The sequence below is a fragment of the Amblyomma americanum genome, chromosome 4 (assembly GCF_052857255.1).
Source record: "Amblyomma americanum isolate KBUSLIRL-KWMA chromosome 4, ASM5285725v1, whole genome shotgun sequence".
Lineage (NCBI taxonomy): Eukaryota > Metazoa > Arthropoda > Arachnida > Ixodida > Ixodidae > Amblyomma > Amblyomma americanum.
Window position 1 is genome coordinate 190175635 of NC_135500.1, and position 18999 is coordinate 190194633.

The 18999-nt window shown below is 46.3% G+C and overlaps 1 protein-coding gene across 2 annotated transcripts in view; it reads left to right on the top strand.

The window, feature by feature from the left end:
* LOC144128869 (uncharacterized) overlaps nucleotides 1-18999 on the top strand; it is a 76614-nt gene that overhangs the window by 24766 nt on the left and 32849 nt on the right. For both annotated transcript variants that reach the window (XM_077662642.1, XM_077662643.1), the window contains exons 3-7: nucleotides 4717-4799; nucleotides 5541-5639; nucleotides 7052-7156; nucleotides 17422-17517; nucleotides 18036-18241. In XM_077662642.1, coding sequence (XP_077518768.1) covers nucleotides 4717-4799; nucleotides 5541-5639; nucleotides 7052-7156; nucleotides 17422-17517; nucleotides 18036-18241 — 589 coding nt within the window. The remainder of the gene's footprint in view (nucleotides 1-4716; nucleotides 4800-5540; nucleotides 5640-7051; nucleotides 7157-17421; nucleotides 17518-18035; nucleotides 18242-18999) is intronic.

Below are 18999 nucleotides of genomic sequence, written 5' to 3' on the forward strand. Positions count from 1 at the left end.
GCTGACCGCTATCAGGCGAACGCTTGCAGATTAATTTCTAACGATATTACAGGGGCTTATTCTAGACAAACAGGCACGATGCTTATGCTGACAATTATTTAAATATTGTTTACTCATTTGGCTTGGGTTCATATGAGTACACACTTCATTTTTGTCAGCATTGAAGGAACGGGACACGCTGAATTATCAGGGGTGTTGTGCTAAAGATGTAAGAGGTAGGCAAAGACGAAAGAAAGACCGACCAGAAAATGTGAATCGTTAACCACGCATACGCTCAAATCACCACGACGTGAAAGATCCTCATTCGCTGTTTTGCACTCTGCACGTGACCACATTTGGTAACAGAATCCTGTTCGTTCCAAAACGTTTTACTCACTAACAACAACCGAGTCGTTTGCCAGCCAGTTAGCCTGTATTTTTCTTTTCTATTTCTATCTTGTTAGGTAAAACTCATAGAGCCTCGTTTATGCTTCCACGACGCACAGGTTAATTAATTTTGAGACATATCAGCAGAAAAATGTACAGCCAACCCAACCTTTTGTTCTTTTGCACAGGCTTAGTAATAGCAGCATCGAGCATCACTAACTTCCTTCTTGAGAAACAAGTCGCAGATTGATAACAATAGCATTGTAGCTATCCTAAACGCGTTTCGTCTTTGCCAAAAGAAACCCGACAGCATTTAGGTCTCATTCGTATTTTTAAACATTTATGCCACACCATAAGCTCTAACTCAGTCGAAAAAAAATGACAGAACCGCGTAAACAACACGACAGAATGTTTTGTAATTCTGTCGTAATGACAGATTTTTCTATAGTTTTCTAGCATTTTTCTATTAATAATAATTGGTTTTGGGGGAAAGGTAATTGCGCAGTATCTGTCTCATATATCGTTGGACACCTGAACCGCGCCGCAAGGGAAGGAATAAAGGAGGGAGTGAAAGAAGATAGGAAGAAAGAGGTGCCGTAGTGGAGGGCTCCGGAATAATTTCGACCACCTGGGGATCTTTAACGTGCACTGACATCGCACAGCACACGGGCGCCTTAGCGTTTTGCCTCCATAAAAACGCAGCCGCCGCGGTCGGTTCGAACCCGGGAGCTCCGGATCAGTAGCCGAGCGCCCTAACCACTGAGCCACCGCGGCGGGTTATTTTTCTATTGCAATGTAGCTTTTTCTGTAGTATTTTACTGTAGTTTGTAGTCTTGTAGTACTTTCTATAGTAACTACACATTTATATATATATATATATATATATATATATATATATATATATATATATATATATATATATATATATATATATATATATATATATATATATATATATATACCTAGACGACGGCAAACACGCTTAATCGCAACGAAGGCAATCTACCCCCGATATACTCCCGCTGCTTACGACATATCATGGAACCTATATAACCTACCTTCATTCTTTTCTTTCATTGTGAACGAGGCCCACGTAAGCCGGAGCCGAAACGTAATTTTTTAAACGGTTGGTCGGCGCTTGAAGAATTTCCGCCATGAACATACCCGACCAGACGGGTTTCCCTCAAACCCTGCATTTCATCACAAAATTATGATGTTGCTACAAAAATTTATTTCATTACTACAAGATCTTAGTACAAAACGGTACAGAAAACCTGTTGTGACGACAGATATTATCTGTCGTGTTTTTCGACAGGTTTAAATCTCTGTAAGGTAAACACATTAATCCTTGTCGCCACCCTTCAAGACATTTTGATCTTCAGAAAAGCCGTAAAGGCCCTACTCTACGAGTGAGAAGCAAATCATGCTTCCTGGTTACACCTGCCAAACTCGGTAGGCTTAACTCTTTTCTTTTTTAGCTAGACACTTAAGCGAACAGAAAAATATGAATGGGGTGGAAGATTTCGGGTGTCATTTGTACACAACTTGATTAGGAATGGTTCATTCTGAAACGTATACCAAGGTTGGTAAGCCTCCAGACAATGAAGAAGCAAAGAAACATCGGCTGGCGAATTGTTATATTACGCAGGCTGATTGCGGTCGTTCACATTCTTATATCAAGCATTGTTCTCCGAAACATTGATCTTAGTGATTGAGGCTTCCTCTAATCACGTCGCTCTGCTCCATCGTTTAACGCATCATCGATTGTCAGAACCATGCATAAACTCTTTTAGAATCGGTCGTTAGGTACTGACGCACTTGTTAGTACAAACTCAGCGGATTCATGGATGACGTCGAAAATAATGCGAGCTGATTTCCAATCACTTCTCAGAGAACTGCGCGACTCGCAAAAACCGTCATTGTGCTGTTGAACCTCTCGAAAACAAAGTGACAAGCAAGGAACAACAAATTCAAACCCATTTTGTAACAAGGTGAACTTTTGTCCATTTCCAAACAATAACGCTCGTCTAGCGGCACTTTCTCTCAAGAGAATTTTGTTTCAAAATCAGCAGGCGTACGAGAGGTATCATTGTGAATCTTTGCTCGGTTCCAAACAAAGCTCCCAATTGTGAAGAGATGTAGAGGGCGTCATTTATTACTATTTTTTATGTCAGACCCTGCAGCGTTCAAAGACATAATTTTGAAGAAAGATGGAGGGGGGGGGACAACTTTTTATAAAACAAATTTACATCCTTGCAGCTCAGCACGTCCACCCGCAATGAATCCCTTTCGCGGAGAGAGCAGTGATTGTGAGTTTCATTTTAAAAAAAATTTGCGCTCAAAAATATCTGTGCCATTAGTGGCGGAAACGCACCTCATTTGGCTGGGAGGTTTTGCAATGAAAGCCCCAGATGGCCACACAATTCGTTCAGGGTATAATCGTTTCCCCGTGCGCCAAGATTGAATTCACAGTCGTCGTAATATCGAGCCACGCTACATATATGTGTATGTATGGTCGGAGCTGCGTTGATGAAACCGCTCCGGTTTCAGGGTCTGTATCGCTCTGTGGTTCACGCTGGTCAGTTTAGGAACGCGCCGAGCGGCTTCATTAGCGAGAATATGCGCATCTGGTGCACCTGCCGATCTCATTACTTTGAAGGAAAGAAAGATGGGGGGGGGTCGCTACGCGCACAGCTGCGAAACATATTTAATGAGTTTACGAATGATTTCGATAGCTACTGCCCAAGCTCAAACGAAATGAAGCCACAGAGACGCTTTGCTCCCGCAACTGCCGTAGCTGCTGCAGCTGCCGTGCCTGCCGTCGCTTCCGTTGGTTTGTTGCTGCCGTTGCTGCTGTTCCTAGTGTTGCTTCTTTTCTTTTTCTGCCGCGAAAAACAATATTAGATTGCCTCGTGCCCCAATGTTTACTTTACATCCGCTTAAACCCGTTGTGCCATAGGCAGTGAGAGCAGGATAATTTATATTTTCATTTCTTCTGGACTGCCCACCACCTAACTAATGTTGCTGCTGCCGTTGCTAGATTTGTTACTGTTTCTTCCGCTGTTGATGGTGCTGATGTTTCTGTTGTTGCTGTTGTCGCTGTTGCTACCTTTGTTGTTTGTTTTTTTGCTGCTGTTGCTATCGTTGTTGCTTTTGCTGCTGTTGCTCATGTTGCTGCTGCTGTTGCTCATGTTGCTGCTGCTGTTGCTCATGTTGCTGCTGTTGCTCATGTTGCTGCTGCTGTTGCTCATGTTGCTGCTGCTGTTGCTCATGTTGCTGTTGTTGCTCATGTTGCTGCTGCTCTTGCTCATGTTGCTGTTGCTGTTGCTCCTGTTGATTACGCTGCTTATGTTGTTGCTGCTGCAGCTGTTGGTTTTGTTGCTTCTGTTGTTTCTATTGCTTCTGTTTCTTACGTTGCTTCTGTTGCTGCAGTTGCTGCTGTTATTACTGTTGTTACTGCTGGCGCTGTTTATTTCTTATTAATAGTTCATAATCGCTTTGCCGACTCCATATCTGCTTGCACACGTGCCTTGGCCCATTTCCGGCACGGGAAATGCCTACACAGCAGGTGGAGTTACCCCAATTTTCATCCAACCTTCCGCGAGGTCTCGCAAAAACTCATTCGACAAACGGTGCTCCATGAGTCATAGAGTAGTGAGCAATGACGGGCAAGCTGGAAGTCGAACGTTCGGCCCTTCCATTTTAAGACTACTCTATACGGACTTAGCATGTACTTACCGTAGCGCGCATGATGAAACTCATATTCTTGGTCAATAATAATAATAATAAATATAATAATAATAATAATAATAATAATAATAATAATAATAATAATAATAATAATAATAATAATAATCTGGGGAAAGGAAAAGGCGCAGTATCTGTCTCATATATTGTTGGACACCTGAACCGCGCCGTAAAGGAAAGGATAAAGGAGTGGGTGAAAGATGAAATGAAGAAAGGAAGATATTCTTGGTCAAGGGACAAAAAGTGCTCGAACTATGTCCGGAGGAACGCGGCAATCATGACAGTAATGCAGCAAGAGACGAGCACACTGAACGCCCATTTCATGTTGAGTGGATTGTGGCTGTAAGACAGATTGTATGTTCACACCGTGAAATGCAAAATATGTATCCGCTATACGTAGCCCCGATGATTCGCAGCTGTGGTAAAGGTTGCGGCGGCATAAAAGCATTGGGCATCCGTAACACTATAAAACTATTGTCGCTGTCTGTTAGAGACCAGCAATGACAAAAAACAACTACCCATGACTGCGTTCAGCGTTTCATGAAATTAATTAAAACACGTACTGGTTTCTTATTAATGTTGCTTCTTTGCTTTTTCTTCCAGAATATACATACTGCGTGAGCGCATTTTTGACTCTGCACCTGCTGTATTTATTCAGCGGAGTAGCTCTGCTATGGTCGAACAAGGTGAGTTATCGTGCCACAGAGTATTGTAAGTGAAATACTGGCCAGAATCTTCGCTTTATATTTCTAATAAAGAATAGGCGAGAAGAAAACACAAATAAGAAAACACTGTGAACAAGGCTCTTATAAACGCCTTTTTATAGCCGTTCAAGAAACGAACCAACTGACGTCACTTCTCGCATACCTCGCGCGCTAAACATAGCCTGCATACCACACGTATATGTGCATGCACAAGTGAAGCAAGTTTTCATGTGGCTATATGTGTGTTCTCCATTTTCCTTTCTTTTTAATTCCTTTTCTTCCTTTCTCTTCGTTCCTTTTTCCTTTCTTTCTTTCTTTCATTCTTTCCCCCGCCCCGAAATTCGCTGGTTGGGCGAAAGCGCTCATGTGATCTTGTGACGTCATCATGACCTGTCCGCCGTGTTGTCAGCATCATAGTTTCCAGACAGCAACCTAGATAGACAATTGAAATAATAAATCAGCAAAATACGGCATATGCAAATGTCGGCATCTTCAAGAGGATACCTGCCACTGCAGCTAGCAGTCCAAATGTAGCGGTTGATGGACCGACAGTTAGAAAAAATCTGAAGCAAACACATATAAGATGAAGCAGAAGGTGCAGCAAATGCGAAACCTAATGCTGTCGCATTTCACTCTTGAGGTGGGTTAAGCGTCCCCGTTGCTTTCTTAATCCTATTTCTGAAAAGGTTGCTCAGCCATTACATTATGCTTCTTGGATTTCAGGGCAACAAAGCAACGGCTTTTCCCATCTTTGTTTTCACCTCCATTTTAACCCTTCTGCTCAGCGTGGCGGTGACAGTCTACTACTTCACACAAAACGAGGTGAGCGACTGTTGACAAAAAGAAAAGTACTAGTGATAGCGCTTGCCAAACCACGCGCACTCGAGGACGCTATGTGTCGTCAAGAGGGCACGGATCCCTGGGCTGGAGAGGTCCGCAAACAGCGGTTAGAAGGCACTTCTTCCAGCCGCTGTTCAGGAACTTTTCTTGCACTGGGCTTCCTCAGTGACCTCTCATGACGGCACAAGGCAACTTGACGCGCTCTGTCATCGCAAGAAGAGGTATTGCTGCAAAAAGTAGCACTTGTTCTCTGGCCTCTTATAGTGCGCGCCGCTCAAAGGTCACGCCTGTCGTGGTACCCGACATATTAGATCGCAAGCCAAGTATGTACCTGGATTCCCCCCCCCCCCCCAAGCCATGCGGGCCAGACATGAATGGCCATCGCGAAGAGTCAATGCAAGAAGCCACAAAAATGCAGGGGAAGCCGTGGATTGGGACAGCCTGATGTGCACTGGCGATCACAGAAGAGGGCAAAGCTTATTGTACAACCAGTTCGGGGTCACGGTGTCGAGATGAGTGGAATGATACGATCGGTTTTGTCCGCACACGTGCCTTCCACTGAGGCCAGTCATGGGACACAGTTAGCCCTGCCTGCGTGGGTGGTGAGGATTCTTGTTTAGATTTCTTTCGTTCTCTGCCGAGTTGGGACGTCCAGTAACGACGCATATTTTCTTTCCTCTCGTTATATACATATTTTTTATTATTATTTAACGGCCGTTGCCCAAGGAAATCGTGGGTCTTCGCCAGCACGCAGCTGCAGAAAAAATTCAAATATTACCACTGCACTCTGTAGCTCCAGGGTTATGCGCAAATTTTTCTACCCTTAGAGGGACTCGTGACATTAGCGTACCTGCGGTCTTCTTTCCCGGTGGGTAGTAGGAGTGTTGCTTGATTAAACTGTACGAGCTTGTTCAACCCAAATGAAATAACATTGAGTCGTGCCCTGTGATCATGAAACAATGTAGAAGAAAACAGAGCCTCACATCGCCAAAAAAAAAAAATCCACCGAGCTGAAGAAAAGAGAATACTAACACTGAGGCCCATGACCGATTGACCGCTGTTGTTTACGTACCCTGTCAACGAGCGTTCTCTTTGCATTCCTTGTTTTTGCAACAGGTCAGTGACGTGCATGACCTGCCGACCTAGGACCTGTTTTTTATTTTTGTGCATTGAAGCAGAAATCACAGCTCCTTGTGCAGAACGGCGCTGCGCTGTAACATAAGCACGCTGTTTAGCTTTATCTTTTTCTGGTTGTGTTTTTTTGCTTCTAAACATTTTCTCTCTCTCTGCTTTTCATTAACACGATTGGAAGAGTAGATAACGAACGTCTAACTTCTGCTTGTTGTCTCTGCGCTGACTGAATATGTAATTTATTTTGTTGTTGTTGTTTTCAGCTGGTGTTTACATATTTCTTTGAGCCGAACAACGATGCAGCGCTAGCATCGTTTCTCATCTTTCTCTATTTCTCACGGTACTTCTTCATTGGATGGATCGTAAAGGTAAGCGTTCCGGATTCACCGCGCAATGCACAACGCACAGCGTGCTTGAACACGCGCGCTACCGCAGAGCGCTGTTTACGACTTCTGGGAATGAATGTTCACCATTGAGTTTGACATTTTTCTAATGCAAAAATATTGTAATGAATTGACTGCTATGCACTGAAAATACGGCAGAATTTCCTCGGATAACAAAGGCTGCGAATTAAGGATACTGAAATTATGTGGGCGCCACAGCTTACAAACCGACATGATTAAAAGACGGCGCACAAGGCAGAACAACGCCCAAAATTCACGTGTAAGCGCCCACAATAACCAATCAGCGCCCAGAAGCCAGGCAAAAACCTCCTCGGCATACAGAGCCGCGGCCTGATATTTTTGGTTTCACTCGGCAGACCGGGCCAGAAAATGCAGAGCACTTTTTCACAGTTTGTGGCAACATTCTTAAGATCGCCAAAAAAAAAAACGAATTTCTTCAGCTTCCTTGTTCTAAAACTTTCTGCGGGTGTATTTGTTCTTGGGATTTTTGCGCGTATATGTTAAATGTCTTTACGCCATGTTTACAACGACAGCTTGAACTGAGTTCCTTTTACCTTAGGGTTATTTTTTTTTTGTCGTAATATGGAAGATCATCGCGTTCTTCTCACTACGAGCATCATTGCTTTGACGCGCGGCCAGAAACCGGCAGCACTGTTTTAACCCGCCGCGGTGGCTCAGTGGTTAAGGCGCTCGGCTACTGATACGGAGTACCCGGGTTCGAACCCGACCGCGGCGACCGCGTTTCGATGGAGGCGAAACGCAAAGGCGCCCGTGTGTTGCGCGATGTCAGTGCACGGTAAAGATCCCCAGGTGGTCAAAATTATTCCGGAGCCCTTCTCTACGGCACCTTTTTCTTCCTTTATTCTTTTACTCCTTCCTTTATCTCTTCCCTTACGCCGCGGTTCAAATGTCCGCCGAGATGTGAGACAGATACTGCGCCATTTCCTTTCCAAAACGACCAATCTCCTGGTGCCCCCAATTTCACCGCTGCGCAACATTCAAGTCCAGTTGCAACTTCCAGCTGGAAGTTTCACGCCATGAATGTCGTTTACGCCTCGCGTGTGTACGTAATGTGTGCGTGCACGCGTGTATCAAGCCTCTAACCCCGCGTAATAGCATGTGCGAGTCTGTGCGCATGTATATGTGACCAATCTTCATGGACACTGCGTGCAGCTCATTCTGTCAAGCCGCTATCACCTCCAGGTCGCACTCCCTACCGGATTTTTTTCTTCCCCTTTTCTCTAAAGCCGAGCAGCAGGCTAGAGACAAATTTCCTCCCACGGCCGACCTCTACAATTTCTATGTCAATAAAGTGCTTTATCCCTCTCCTTCGTTTTCCCTCGCCCTTTTCACGCAACATATGTGCATTCAAGATGTACCAGTCATCGTCATCACCATCAGCCTAGCTACGTCCATTGCAGACGAAAGGGGTTTCTCATTGTTCTCCAATTATCTCCGCCTTGAGCCAGCTGCGCCCATCCTAGCCCCGCAAGCTTCCAAATCTCCTCTGACTCTCTGCCTGCCCTGTGACGCAATTTCCCTCACTTGGAATGCACTCGGTTGCCCAAGTGGGAACCATATCGGTTATCTTGCCTTTCGCATTACATGACCTGCCCGTGTCCGTCTGGTTTTTTTTTTTATTTCGGCTAGGAAATCATCAATTTTATTTTGTTCCTTGACCCCCTCTGCTCTTTTCTTTTCTCTTAACGTTACATACATCCTTTCCTTTTCAATAGCTCGGCGCTTCATTCGCCTTGTTAGCCTTTAGGTTTCTGTCTTATAGGTAGGTACTCCCGCATTAAACAGTGATTTCCTTTTACATTTTGACATATTTGTTTTAAAAACTGTGACAGATGCTTCAGTGCAATCTGTAGAGCTGGATTGTACAGCAAGGCAGACATTCTGTACATCATATGCGGATCAATAATTAGCCTAAATTAGCTAACGATTTTTAATTCGGATTTTAGAGGGCAAGGCTATATTGAGAAATTTGTGGCCGTCAACATGAAAAACGAGTCCTGTTTCCAAATTTTCTTAATCAGTAATGTGATTGGAAACATCGAGCGTCTAAAGTACGCATTTGAGAACTTAAGTTGGCTTTCCCGCGTTAACAAAATATAAAATGGCGTCGCTGCGAGTGGTGTCATCACCGCAAGGTTAACTTCTTCTACATCATCAAATACACACACCGCGCCTGTATTTCATGCATAAGAAGTACGAGAAACGCCACTTTACAAATACGCTATGCGGGAAAGCCAACTCAACGAGCTTTCAAATGTGTATTCTTGATGCTCGATATGTGGATCCACATTGCCGATTAAGAAAATTTTAAAGCACAACTCACCCTCAATGTTCATGGCAATTTCGCAATTTAGAAATGTGCCCTGAAGTCAAAAACAAAAAGTTATTCCTTAACCTTAGGTTACTTAATGGTTTAATTATTGATCCACTTGAGGTATATATGTCCTCCTTGCTGCACAATCCACTTCCACCGACTGCGCACCGATCTATTTCTCTTCTCACGGTTCTTAAAATAAAAACCTGCAAATGTTAAAAAAAAGAAAGTCACCCTGTATTTTTAGACTAGAGTGACATTGATAAGCTGCCTACCCTTAGCAATGGACCAAGCATCCCTGACCAAATTATTTACTTTGTTCGTAAGTGAGGATGGCTTCTAACAAGCTGCTGTGCCTGCAGCTGACTGCTCATGGGCTAACCGCGATAAGATGCTCCTCAAGATCTGCCTATAGAAATGCGTGGCAGCTCTGTGAACTCGTAGCCTCAGAAGTTGCGACCCCTGCCCAATAGCGTTCACAACGTTGCTCCTTTGAGCATAGTGTTGGGCGCAGAGCTTTGCCAAAAACTAGTTGCTCTCGAGGTCGACACGTCGCGCCTAGAGACTCCGAGGACCCACTAAACGCGCCCGCAGAAAAGCAGCGGCTCCGTCGGGTGCAGGGGCCAGGCGACGTGAGCGGCATCTAAGCCGGCGGTTTTGATAAATCGCATTTCACGGGCCACCGACAGTCTTAACGACCTGTCTCGCGGGACCGCCGCCTGCGCGAGCAGGCCACGTCAGGTCGGTGCGCGCTCAGCTTGTTCAGGCAATGGGAAGGAAAGGGAGGAGGTAGACGAGGGTGGGGGATGACGAAGGCGGATGGAAGACGAGCTGCAGCATCGCGAGACAACCCCGCGGTCCATTGCCTGAAACACTACCGAGGCTTTCATTGCGGCTGGCCTAATTAGGAGGCACGGAGAGACGCGGAGCGCAGGAGAAACAACACTGCCAGCCCGTTACGCTAGCACGTGCAATCCGCGTGAGCGCCAGTGGTGTGGTTAGGCAAGAAACCTTAACAGTGGTAAGCGAACCGCACTTTCCATTAGCTCTAGCATTTTTCAGCCCAGTGTTCAATGATACGTGCCTCATCATAATATGAATCTTCGTAAACTCATTCCAGCAACCTACATTTATTACGTAAAACGAGGGCTTCGAATAATTCTCGTTAGCTTTTCGTCATTAAAGAAGCCCGGACTGGAGAGCGGGCACAATGCGTGCAACAAGTAGTTCCTTTTTGGTTTGAATAACGCGCTACACACTAACAAAACGACACCGGAACGAAGGACACAGGAGTAGTTCCTGCCTGGTCACGCGTAGTAGCTGCCGACGCTCTCTCAGCTTCAGCGAGCGCTGCATGGAGTTGGACGCACTTCAGTTCCCGAAAACCTCGCGCGCCTCTCTGCGTAGAAATCGGGGTTAGCGATTCCCGGAAAGGAGACGCGCACCTGTCTCGGCACACTGCTTGTCTCCTCGTTTGTGCAACTCGTGCTACAGCGGGGACGGAACTCGCAGGAGCTGTTGTCTTTCTTCCGTCGTGGGTTCGGATCCCACCGGTGGCATGGTTGTTTTTCCTGCTGCTTTATGAGTAATTTTCTTTAAGCGACAGATTAATCGAAGTATTATTCTCCCACTGATCAGCACTACAAATTAAAAAAAAAAGAAACATTCCCTTATGCACCTTGGTTTTGGAGACTGTTGGCTTCCTTCATGTGTTTGTCAAACGAGACTCATGCTTGCATCTGTCACGACTGCCACGACTGTCACGACATCTGTAACGAGACCCATGTCAAACAAGACTCATGCTTGCATCTGTTTTCAAGTCTGTGGACACAAGGCCCCTCTCGGAGGATTTGATCCTCGGCGCTTGGCCAGATAGTTTTAGAACTGTAAAGGCAACGCGAGCGCTCTCACGCTTTTTTAAGCGACACGGACCTTGCCTCGCGTTTGTGATGTCAGAAAGTGTGCATTTTTTTAATGTATTTTTTCATCTGCCTCCTCCCATCATTATCACCCCCCATCGTGACCCTCTTTTTTCTCCTCTTCCCTTTCCCCAGTGCAGAGTAGCAGGCCAGATATCTTTCAGGCCAACCTCTCTGCCTTTCAAGTCAATAAACCCTCTCTCTCTCTTGTCAAACGAGCCCCTCATTTCCTTTCCCTTGTCTGCTAATATCTTAACGAGGGTCTCGGTTCTGACAGTCTTGATGCCATAGATAGCACAAGAGGGCTCTCGCACAGTCTGCGCCCTCGCTGTTAGCTGACGTTCCACGTCACACTCGCGGTAATACAGGACGTGCTATGTCCACCGCTATGGACATGGGTGGCGCTGGTGAACACTCTCAAGGTTCGCTCACACGCGATAAATATAAATACCCACGAGAGCAGCAGATTGGACAGCCGGCGCCATAGCTCAGTTAGTAGAGCACCGGACGCTATATTCGGAGGTCGTGGGTTCGGATCCCACCGGCGGCATGGTTGTTTCTTCTGCGGCTTTACAAGTAATTTTATTTAATCGACAAATTAATCGAAGTATTATTCTCCCACTGATCAGCACTACAAATTAAAAAAAAGAAACATTCCCTTATGCACCTTGGTTTCGGTGACTGTTGGCCTCCTTCATATACATACTCTCTCTAAATACTAAAAAGTTCTTTTGAATACAATTTAAAATACAATGGTTGGTTTGGTTTGGTTTATAGGGGTTTAACGTCCCAAAGCAACTAAGGCTATGAGAGACGCCGTAGTGAAGGGCTCCGGAAATTTCGACCACCTGGGGTTCTTTAACGTGCACTGACATCGCACAGTACACGGGCCTCTAGAATTTCGCCTCCATCGAAATTCGACCGCCGCGGCCGGGATCGAACCCGCGTCTTTCGGGCCGGCAGCCGAGCGCCATAACCACTCAGCCACCGCGGCGGCTAAAATACAATGGGTGTTTGACCCCACCTAGTGCCATGGCGCTCTTCAGCCACAGATGTCCTTGTGCTATATCCATCATCATCCATTTTTGAGAAAAAGAAAATTCCTTCAGGAGGAAACTGCCATCTGCGGTGCACATCAGTAATTGCGAAAAATTTGCTTCTCATCTAGCTAATTAACTGAAATATACGAATGAACTTTCTAATTAGTTCAGTCAAGCAATCAAAAGCACTGAACGGACAAATTCTATGCTCTTTGTCGCATTGAAGCAGGCACAAGTTGCGAACGTCGAGCTGTTTTTAAAGACGTCTGGTGTGAGTTCTTGGTGAACACACACATGCTGTGGAGGGTAGCTGTGTCTTGAAAATGGCTGACAGCTCTCTCCTGGAGATATTTCGCTTTCTTCCTCGAAAAGCCTATATTTAGAATTTCCTGAAAGCATACGCTGAAACACCCTGTATATTAAGGACGAAGTCCTATACTGTGGAATTGAACTGAGGACAAAAATTTGCACTGGGAGCTTTCAGGTGGCACGTGTTATAAACCGTGTTACGCAAGCATAACACCTATGTCTCTGCAGTTTAGAAGCATAGAAAAGCTGAACATAGTATAGCATAGCAGCTCCCAAGGTACAGGTCTTCAGGCATTGAACTATATATAGAAAGACAGAAATATTGCCTGTAATTCATACCTTAGCAATGAGCTCAAAGACTGAACGGGCACAATGTCAGGAATGCGCTGCTTGCGTTAATTTGGGAGCAGTGGAGTGGCATACTTTTTCGTTCTTCAATGAGCCAGAACGTAATTACTGTTGGAACCTGGGCTGTGTAATAGATTCATGAAAGCATTCTACATGAGTGTCATTGCTTAGCTAGGCCGCGTGCACGTAGTTGCACCCGTTAAGCGCAACTACGTTTAGTTAAGCTAGTCCCTAGTTAGTTATGCTCATCAAGCCCTGCATTCTGAGGCAATGCACTTAAGAGGTGTTTTGTGGCTATTTGGTTGTTCACTTCGTCTGTCCTCATACACGAACACTGTGCCAGTGAAAAACGCACACGGCTCAAAAGCAGGATCACGCCACTGGAACGAACTGCAACTGAGAAAAAAAAAAAATCCGCGCCAATGCCTACCATCCACTCACGCGCCCCGACGCGGAAGATGCGCGCTGTCAGCGCCAACGTCGATCGATTCGCCCTCTGGCGGGTTTCAGCGAAACAAAGTTTTCGCTGTCTGGGGCGCTTTTCATCAACCCCTTTTTTCAGTTAAATTGAGTTTCGAACGCTCACCGTGCTGGCGCTGCGCGTTCTTAAGAAGCAAGAGCGTGGGAGGAGAGTCAAGAGCGGAAATAAAGGGCAAAGGTGTGAATAAGATAAAAGAAAAAACGCCAAGACAGCGTCTCGTGGAGTGATTTCAACCCATCGTGGAAGTTGGCAGTTGCTATGAGCTCGGAAGGCAGAGCGGTAACGAGGTTCACGGTAACGTCGTTACCAGGGGTGCCGCTGCCTCGGCCACGAAGTGTGACATAAAGCGTAAAGCTGCGGGGGTGACTAAAAAGCGGCTGCAGTGACTGACTTTCGTTTCGAACACCGCGTTCATTTCAGAGGTGTGTGGAAGGTTGGATGAACTTTTTCCAGAAAATGGGGTAGAGTTCTTCGTGGCGTGAAGCGGTCAGGTGGGCAGGAGCTCTATAGGGCATTGACGACATCTATGGCTTGTTCAGGGCCTAGCGTTGCACGAGCCGGTGTGAGCTAAGCAATGCGGCCTCCCCGTGCCAGAGATCAGTGAGCTGCAGTTTCTGAACGGGGGGGATCTGCTGGGCAGTCCCGAAAGATATGTGGTACGCTGGCTTGGGCGCCACACTGTTTGCATAGGGGAGAGCCTGTCGCCGTTTACATGGTTGCGTACTGGGCGGGGTTAGGGAGGGAGTGGGTCTTTTGAGGGGTGAGAGATTTGTGTCCGGGAGGGAACACCGTTCTCGCAAGGCGATAGTCATGGGTGATTTTGTAATAGCTGACCGTGCGGTCTCCAACAGAGCGGCGCTCTCAGGGAAGTTCTCACATCTCCATCACGCAGGTCGGCGACTGCATGTGATTAAAACAGACGAGGTTTCGTCATTGTTTCGCGCAACATTTTGTAGCCATGAACTCAGGACAAGTCTTCCACTAGCGGACATGCGTGGTGCACGCATGGAAAACCAGATGCCTTGTTCAATGCCTGACCGTCAGTTTGCTCAACGCATCCCGGCTCGAGGACTGCCCAGTTGTATCAAGTGCAACACGGCCTGAAATAAAATGCAGCGCCTCTGAAAAGCTAATGGAAATGTTCAGCTTGTGCGCGCATGGTTCCTTATCTAGGCACATTTGTGCAAATGAATCAAAAGAGGCGTGTACAAGTTTCAAAGAATTAGCGTAAAAAATCTGGGAACCAATAAATTAGGCCTGAATCTTCGAAAGCACCCGAACAGCCGTAGCAAACTGTTGACATTTGTATGATTTCAAGTTATTGTGCCCGTCTATGTTGCGCTATCCCTCGATAAATCCCAGCGTCTATTCTTTATTATCATACATTTATATTGTTACGTGACGGAAAGCCGAAGGACTAGACGTGATGACAGATGGCGATGGTATGATTTAATAGCGGCGGGCCTAGCACGAGTGCTCCTGCCGGCGCCCCGCCCCGCTTCATCTTCTTCTAGTCCGTCACAATATTATGTAAAGCGTTTCAGCGCCTGAGAAAAAGAGCGCTTTTTTTTTAAAGCGAGATTTATTGCCTCAGGGCATCAATGATTTGCGAAGGTGTGATGAAAAAAAAAAGAGCATTAAAACGGTTGCGTTTAAGGCCGTGCAGGCTTATTTGAAATCATCAGTCTGGCGTTGTGCTACGTGACTTTGACGTTGTAGCTGTGGACATCTGGTTCGGAAGTGTTTATATGAAAGGCGCGCATTCACTACATGAACATTTATTCATGATTAAACCTTGATCATGAATAAAGTATAAAAGTATATGACCCAAAATATTAAAAACTTATTTTTTGAATATGCGGAGTGCTTGGCTTGAAGCACTCTGGCACGTGTCAGCCCGGTATTGCACTGCCTTTGTGATCGGCCCGGGGCATATTAGCGCGTGCCTTTTCTTTCTATCTTTGCTCTCCTATCCTCCTCCTGCGTTCCTACGTTCCTCCTACTCTCCTACGTTCAGCACACGGCAGCGAGCGTGGCTCGGCTTGAGCCAGTAGGCAGGCCCGAGCACTTTCCTTTTCTTTCTTCCTATTAGCAACATCAGCAGTTAAACATTGAGCCGTCGTGGCGGAGTGGTGGCGTCTCCGCCTCAAGAGCCAAAGGCCCTGGTTATATTCCCAGCTTCGGCACAGGGCTGTTTTTTTTTTATTATTCAGTGAGTGTGCGCGGGTTTCAGTGGCTCCCGCCACCGACCACGTGGTTGGTCACGTGGTTGGTCACGTGGTGCGGAGCAGCTGCCGGCGGCGCGGCACCGTGGTTGGTCACGCGTCCAGTCACGTGGTTGGTCACGTGGTGCGGTGCGACCACGGTGGGACTGCGAGTTCGTGGCCGATGTAGCTTTCCCTACAAAAAAATGTTCCCGGTTTTACCAGCACGTTGTGTTGGGCAAGTTGGAAGTAATTCATATTGCGGGCCAGTGCAAAACGGACAACGGACCTGGGAAAGAGAAGACGACACGGGCGCTGTCTAGCAACTGAATTTTATTGGAAAACCATGTGAAATATATAAGGTTAAAAACGCACGACACAAAAAAACAAACACATCGAAGATTACACAGCAGATGGAAGACTCTTATCGAGGAAGGCTATCTAATTTCTCTGTAATGCCACGGATGGTTTCGCCGCACACGTGCCAGTGTTCTTAGCGATGCAATAAGCTTCAAAGACTTTCCGGCCTACCTGATTGCTGCTGTAATATTGGATCTCAGTATTATGCAAGTCAGGCAGGCAAGGGTCGTCATTTTGATTTTTGCAGTCGCGGCAATGCTGCACTAGGTTGGAAGAAGAGGATTTATTAATGGTGGAGCGAATTCTCGTGCTCTTCCAGCCTGATGTTAATGAACCTTCCTGTCTGGCCATAGTAAACCTTCCCGCAAGACAAAGGAACCCTATACACGACGGCTTTTTCTGCAGCTCTTGAACTTTTCTGCGTGTGACACTGTGCACTGCCGAAAATCTTTTCTGGAAGAGGCTGGCTACAGCCTCTTGTGCACTGCAGCGCACACCGTCCCAACCACCTGCAGAGTGTGCAGGTGGTGTTCTCCGCCTAACATAAAGTTGGGAAAGTGTGCGCTTCAGTGCACAAGAAGCTGTAGCCAGCCTCTTCCGGAAAAGATTTTCGGCAGTGCACAGTGTCACACGCAGAAAAGTTCATTAACTGCAAAAAAGGCGTCGTGTATAGGGTTCCTTTGTCTTGCGGGAAGGTTTATAATGGCCAGACGGGGAGGTGCGTTAACATCAGGCTGGAAGAGCACGAGAATTCGCTCGACATTAAAAAATCTCCTTCTTCCAACCTAGTGCAGCATTGCCGCGATTGCAAAATTAAAATGACGACCCTTGCCTGCCTGACTTGCATAATACTGAGATCCAATACTACAGCATCAATCAGGTAGGCCGGAAAGTCTTTGAAGCTTATTGCATCGCTAAGAACACTGGCACGTGTGTGGCGAAACCATACGTGGCATTACAGAGAAATGAGATAGCCTTCCTCGATAAGAGTCTTCCATCCGCTGAGTAATCTTCGATGTGTTTCAGTTTTTTTGTGTCGTGCGTTTTTAACCTTATATATTTCACGTGGTTTTCCAATAAACTTCAGCTCCTCTAGACAGCGCCCGTGTCGTCTTCTCTTTCCGAAGCCCCTTGTCTGTCTTGCGCTGTTCCCGGTTCTCTTTATCACGAGTGACGCCTGACTTGCTCACCGCTCAGTCAGTCTCAGCTGCCTCGTCCATTCTCCATTCCCAGCTGGCCCTTGCGATGGTCGCCCACAAGAGGAAAGAGGAGATCGACAACGAGAAAGAGAGCATCGAGATACAGACCGCAGTGGACAAGGCCTTCCAGGTGACTTCTTGCATGCAGAGCTCCTCCTCGCGTGAAGATCTCTCAGGCTCCTGTAAGGGCTAACTCAAAGGGTCCCTTAAGAAAGGTACTCTGGCCGGGCGAAGACCTGCGGTATGAATATGGGCACGCTTCCCAGTTGACCTCTCGACACAAGGTGACAACAATGGGTGTCGCCTCTTATTTTGGCAGATGCCTGTTATTAGCCGCCATTTTCCGACCTGTAACTTTACTGTAATATCACTGCTCCTGAAAGCCAGCGATATCGAAATTATCTTTTCCCAAAACTGGTATTGTGTTCAGCATTTTATAAGTGATTATGAAGTAATGCACGTCGTAAAAAAGCTTCTAGCTTACATACGAAGTCTCACCTGTTGCTAGGTATTTCCTTTAGTGCCTGCATTAGATATTTTGTCAATGGAGTCAGTAAAGAGTACGACAGCCAGACACTCAAGATGTCGCTGAAAAAGCTAGATGCGCATTTTCTAAAGAGACCATGGCCATTATCGCGGCGTGCACAGAACGTGTTCGACCAGGAACCGGAACCGGAAGAGCCCCACGTTCGGCCGGATGCCATCCCGGAGAGCATGGGGCGCATCCCGAGGGTGACAGCAGTGGCCCCTGGTGCCACACCCCCTCCCCGGAAGCAACCCGACGAATCGACGCAGAACAATCGGACGGCCAACGGCCACGTGAACCGCGCCTACGAGAGGGACAGCGAAGAAAGGTACGGTCGATGCTCTCACATCCCATTCTGGGCGTTTGCATGAGCCCGACAACGTCGGGTCGAGTCGGTCTATCGAGTTGAAATTCAAATGTAGAGCTCGTGTAAACGCCAGCGCGTCAGGCAGAGCTACTATCGAGCTGGGTCGGGCAAGCCCGGCTTCAGAGGAAAGTTTGTTTGAACGCGATCCGTTTGGCAACGTGCTTGGAGTGCAGTTGAATCAAGAAGGCTCTTAGGCCCGTGGCCGACATGTGAACTGCAAAAACGAGCACTTGTGGCATTGATAGCATTCCTGGAGGACGGCGGTACCTTTGGGAAATTCTAGCTTAGTAGAATTGGAGTCAATGCTTGAGCTCTTACATCTCTGTGCGTGAATGCTCTAATATCTTTGTAATTTTTGTTATTTGATTTTGCTGTTTGCTACAAACAAAATTATTTTTGTTTTTTTTCTGTTTTTTTGTGAGTGAGTGCTTTAATAGCGTTGATGTTTACTTTTGCTGTGTGTACAGCAAATAAGCTTATTTCTTGTTCTTCTGTCCTAGTTTACTCATATACTTTATATATATATTGTATTGTGTACTGTTCTATAAACATTGAAGACGTTTTTGTTCGCTCATTAATGTTACTTTTCCTGACGTTTGTACTTTGTTGATATATGTTGTGTACAATTTGTGTTTGTGTCATGTTATGTTGAACTGTACATCGTCGGACCAAGTGGTTGCTAATAATAGGCGAAAAGGAGTAGCCGGAGCCGCTATGCA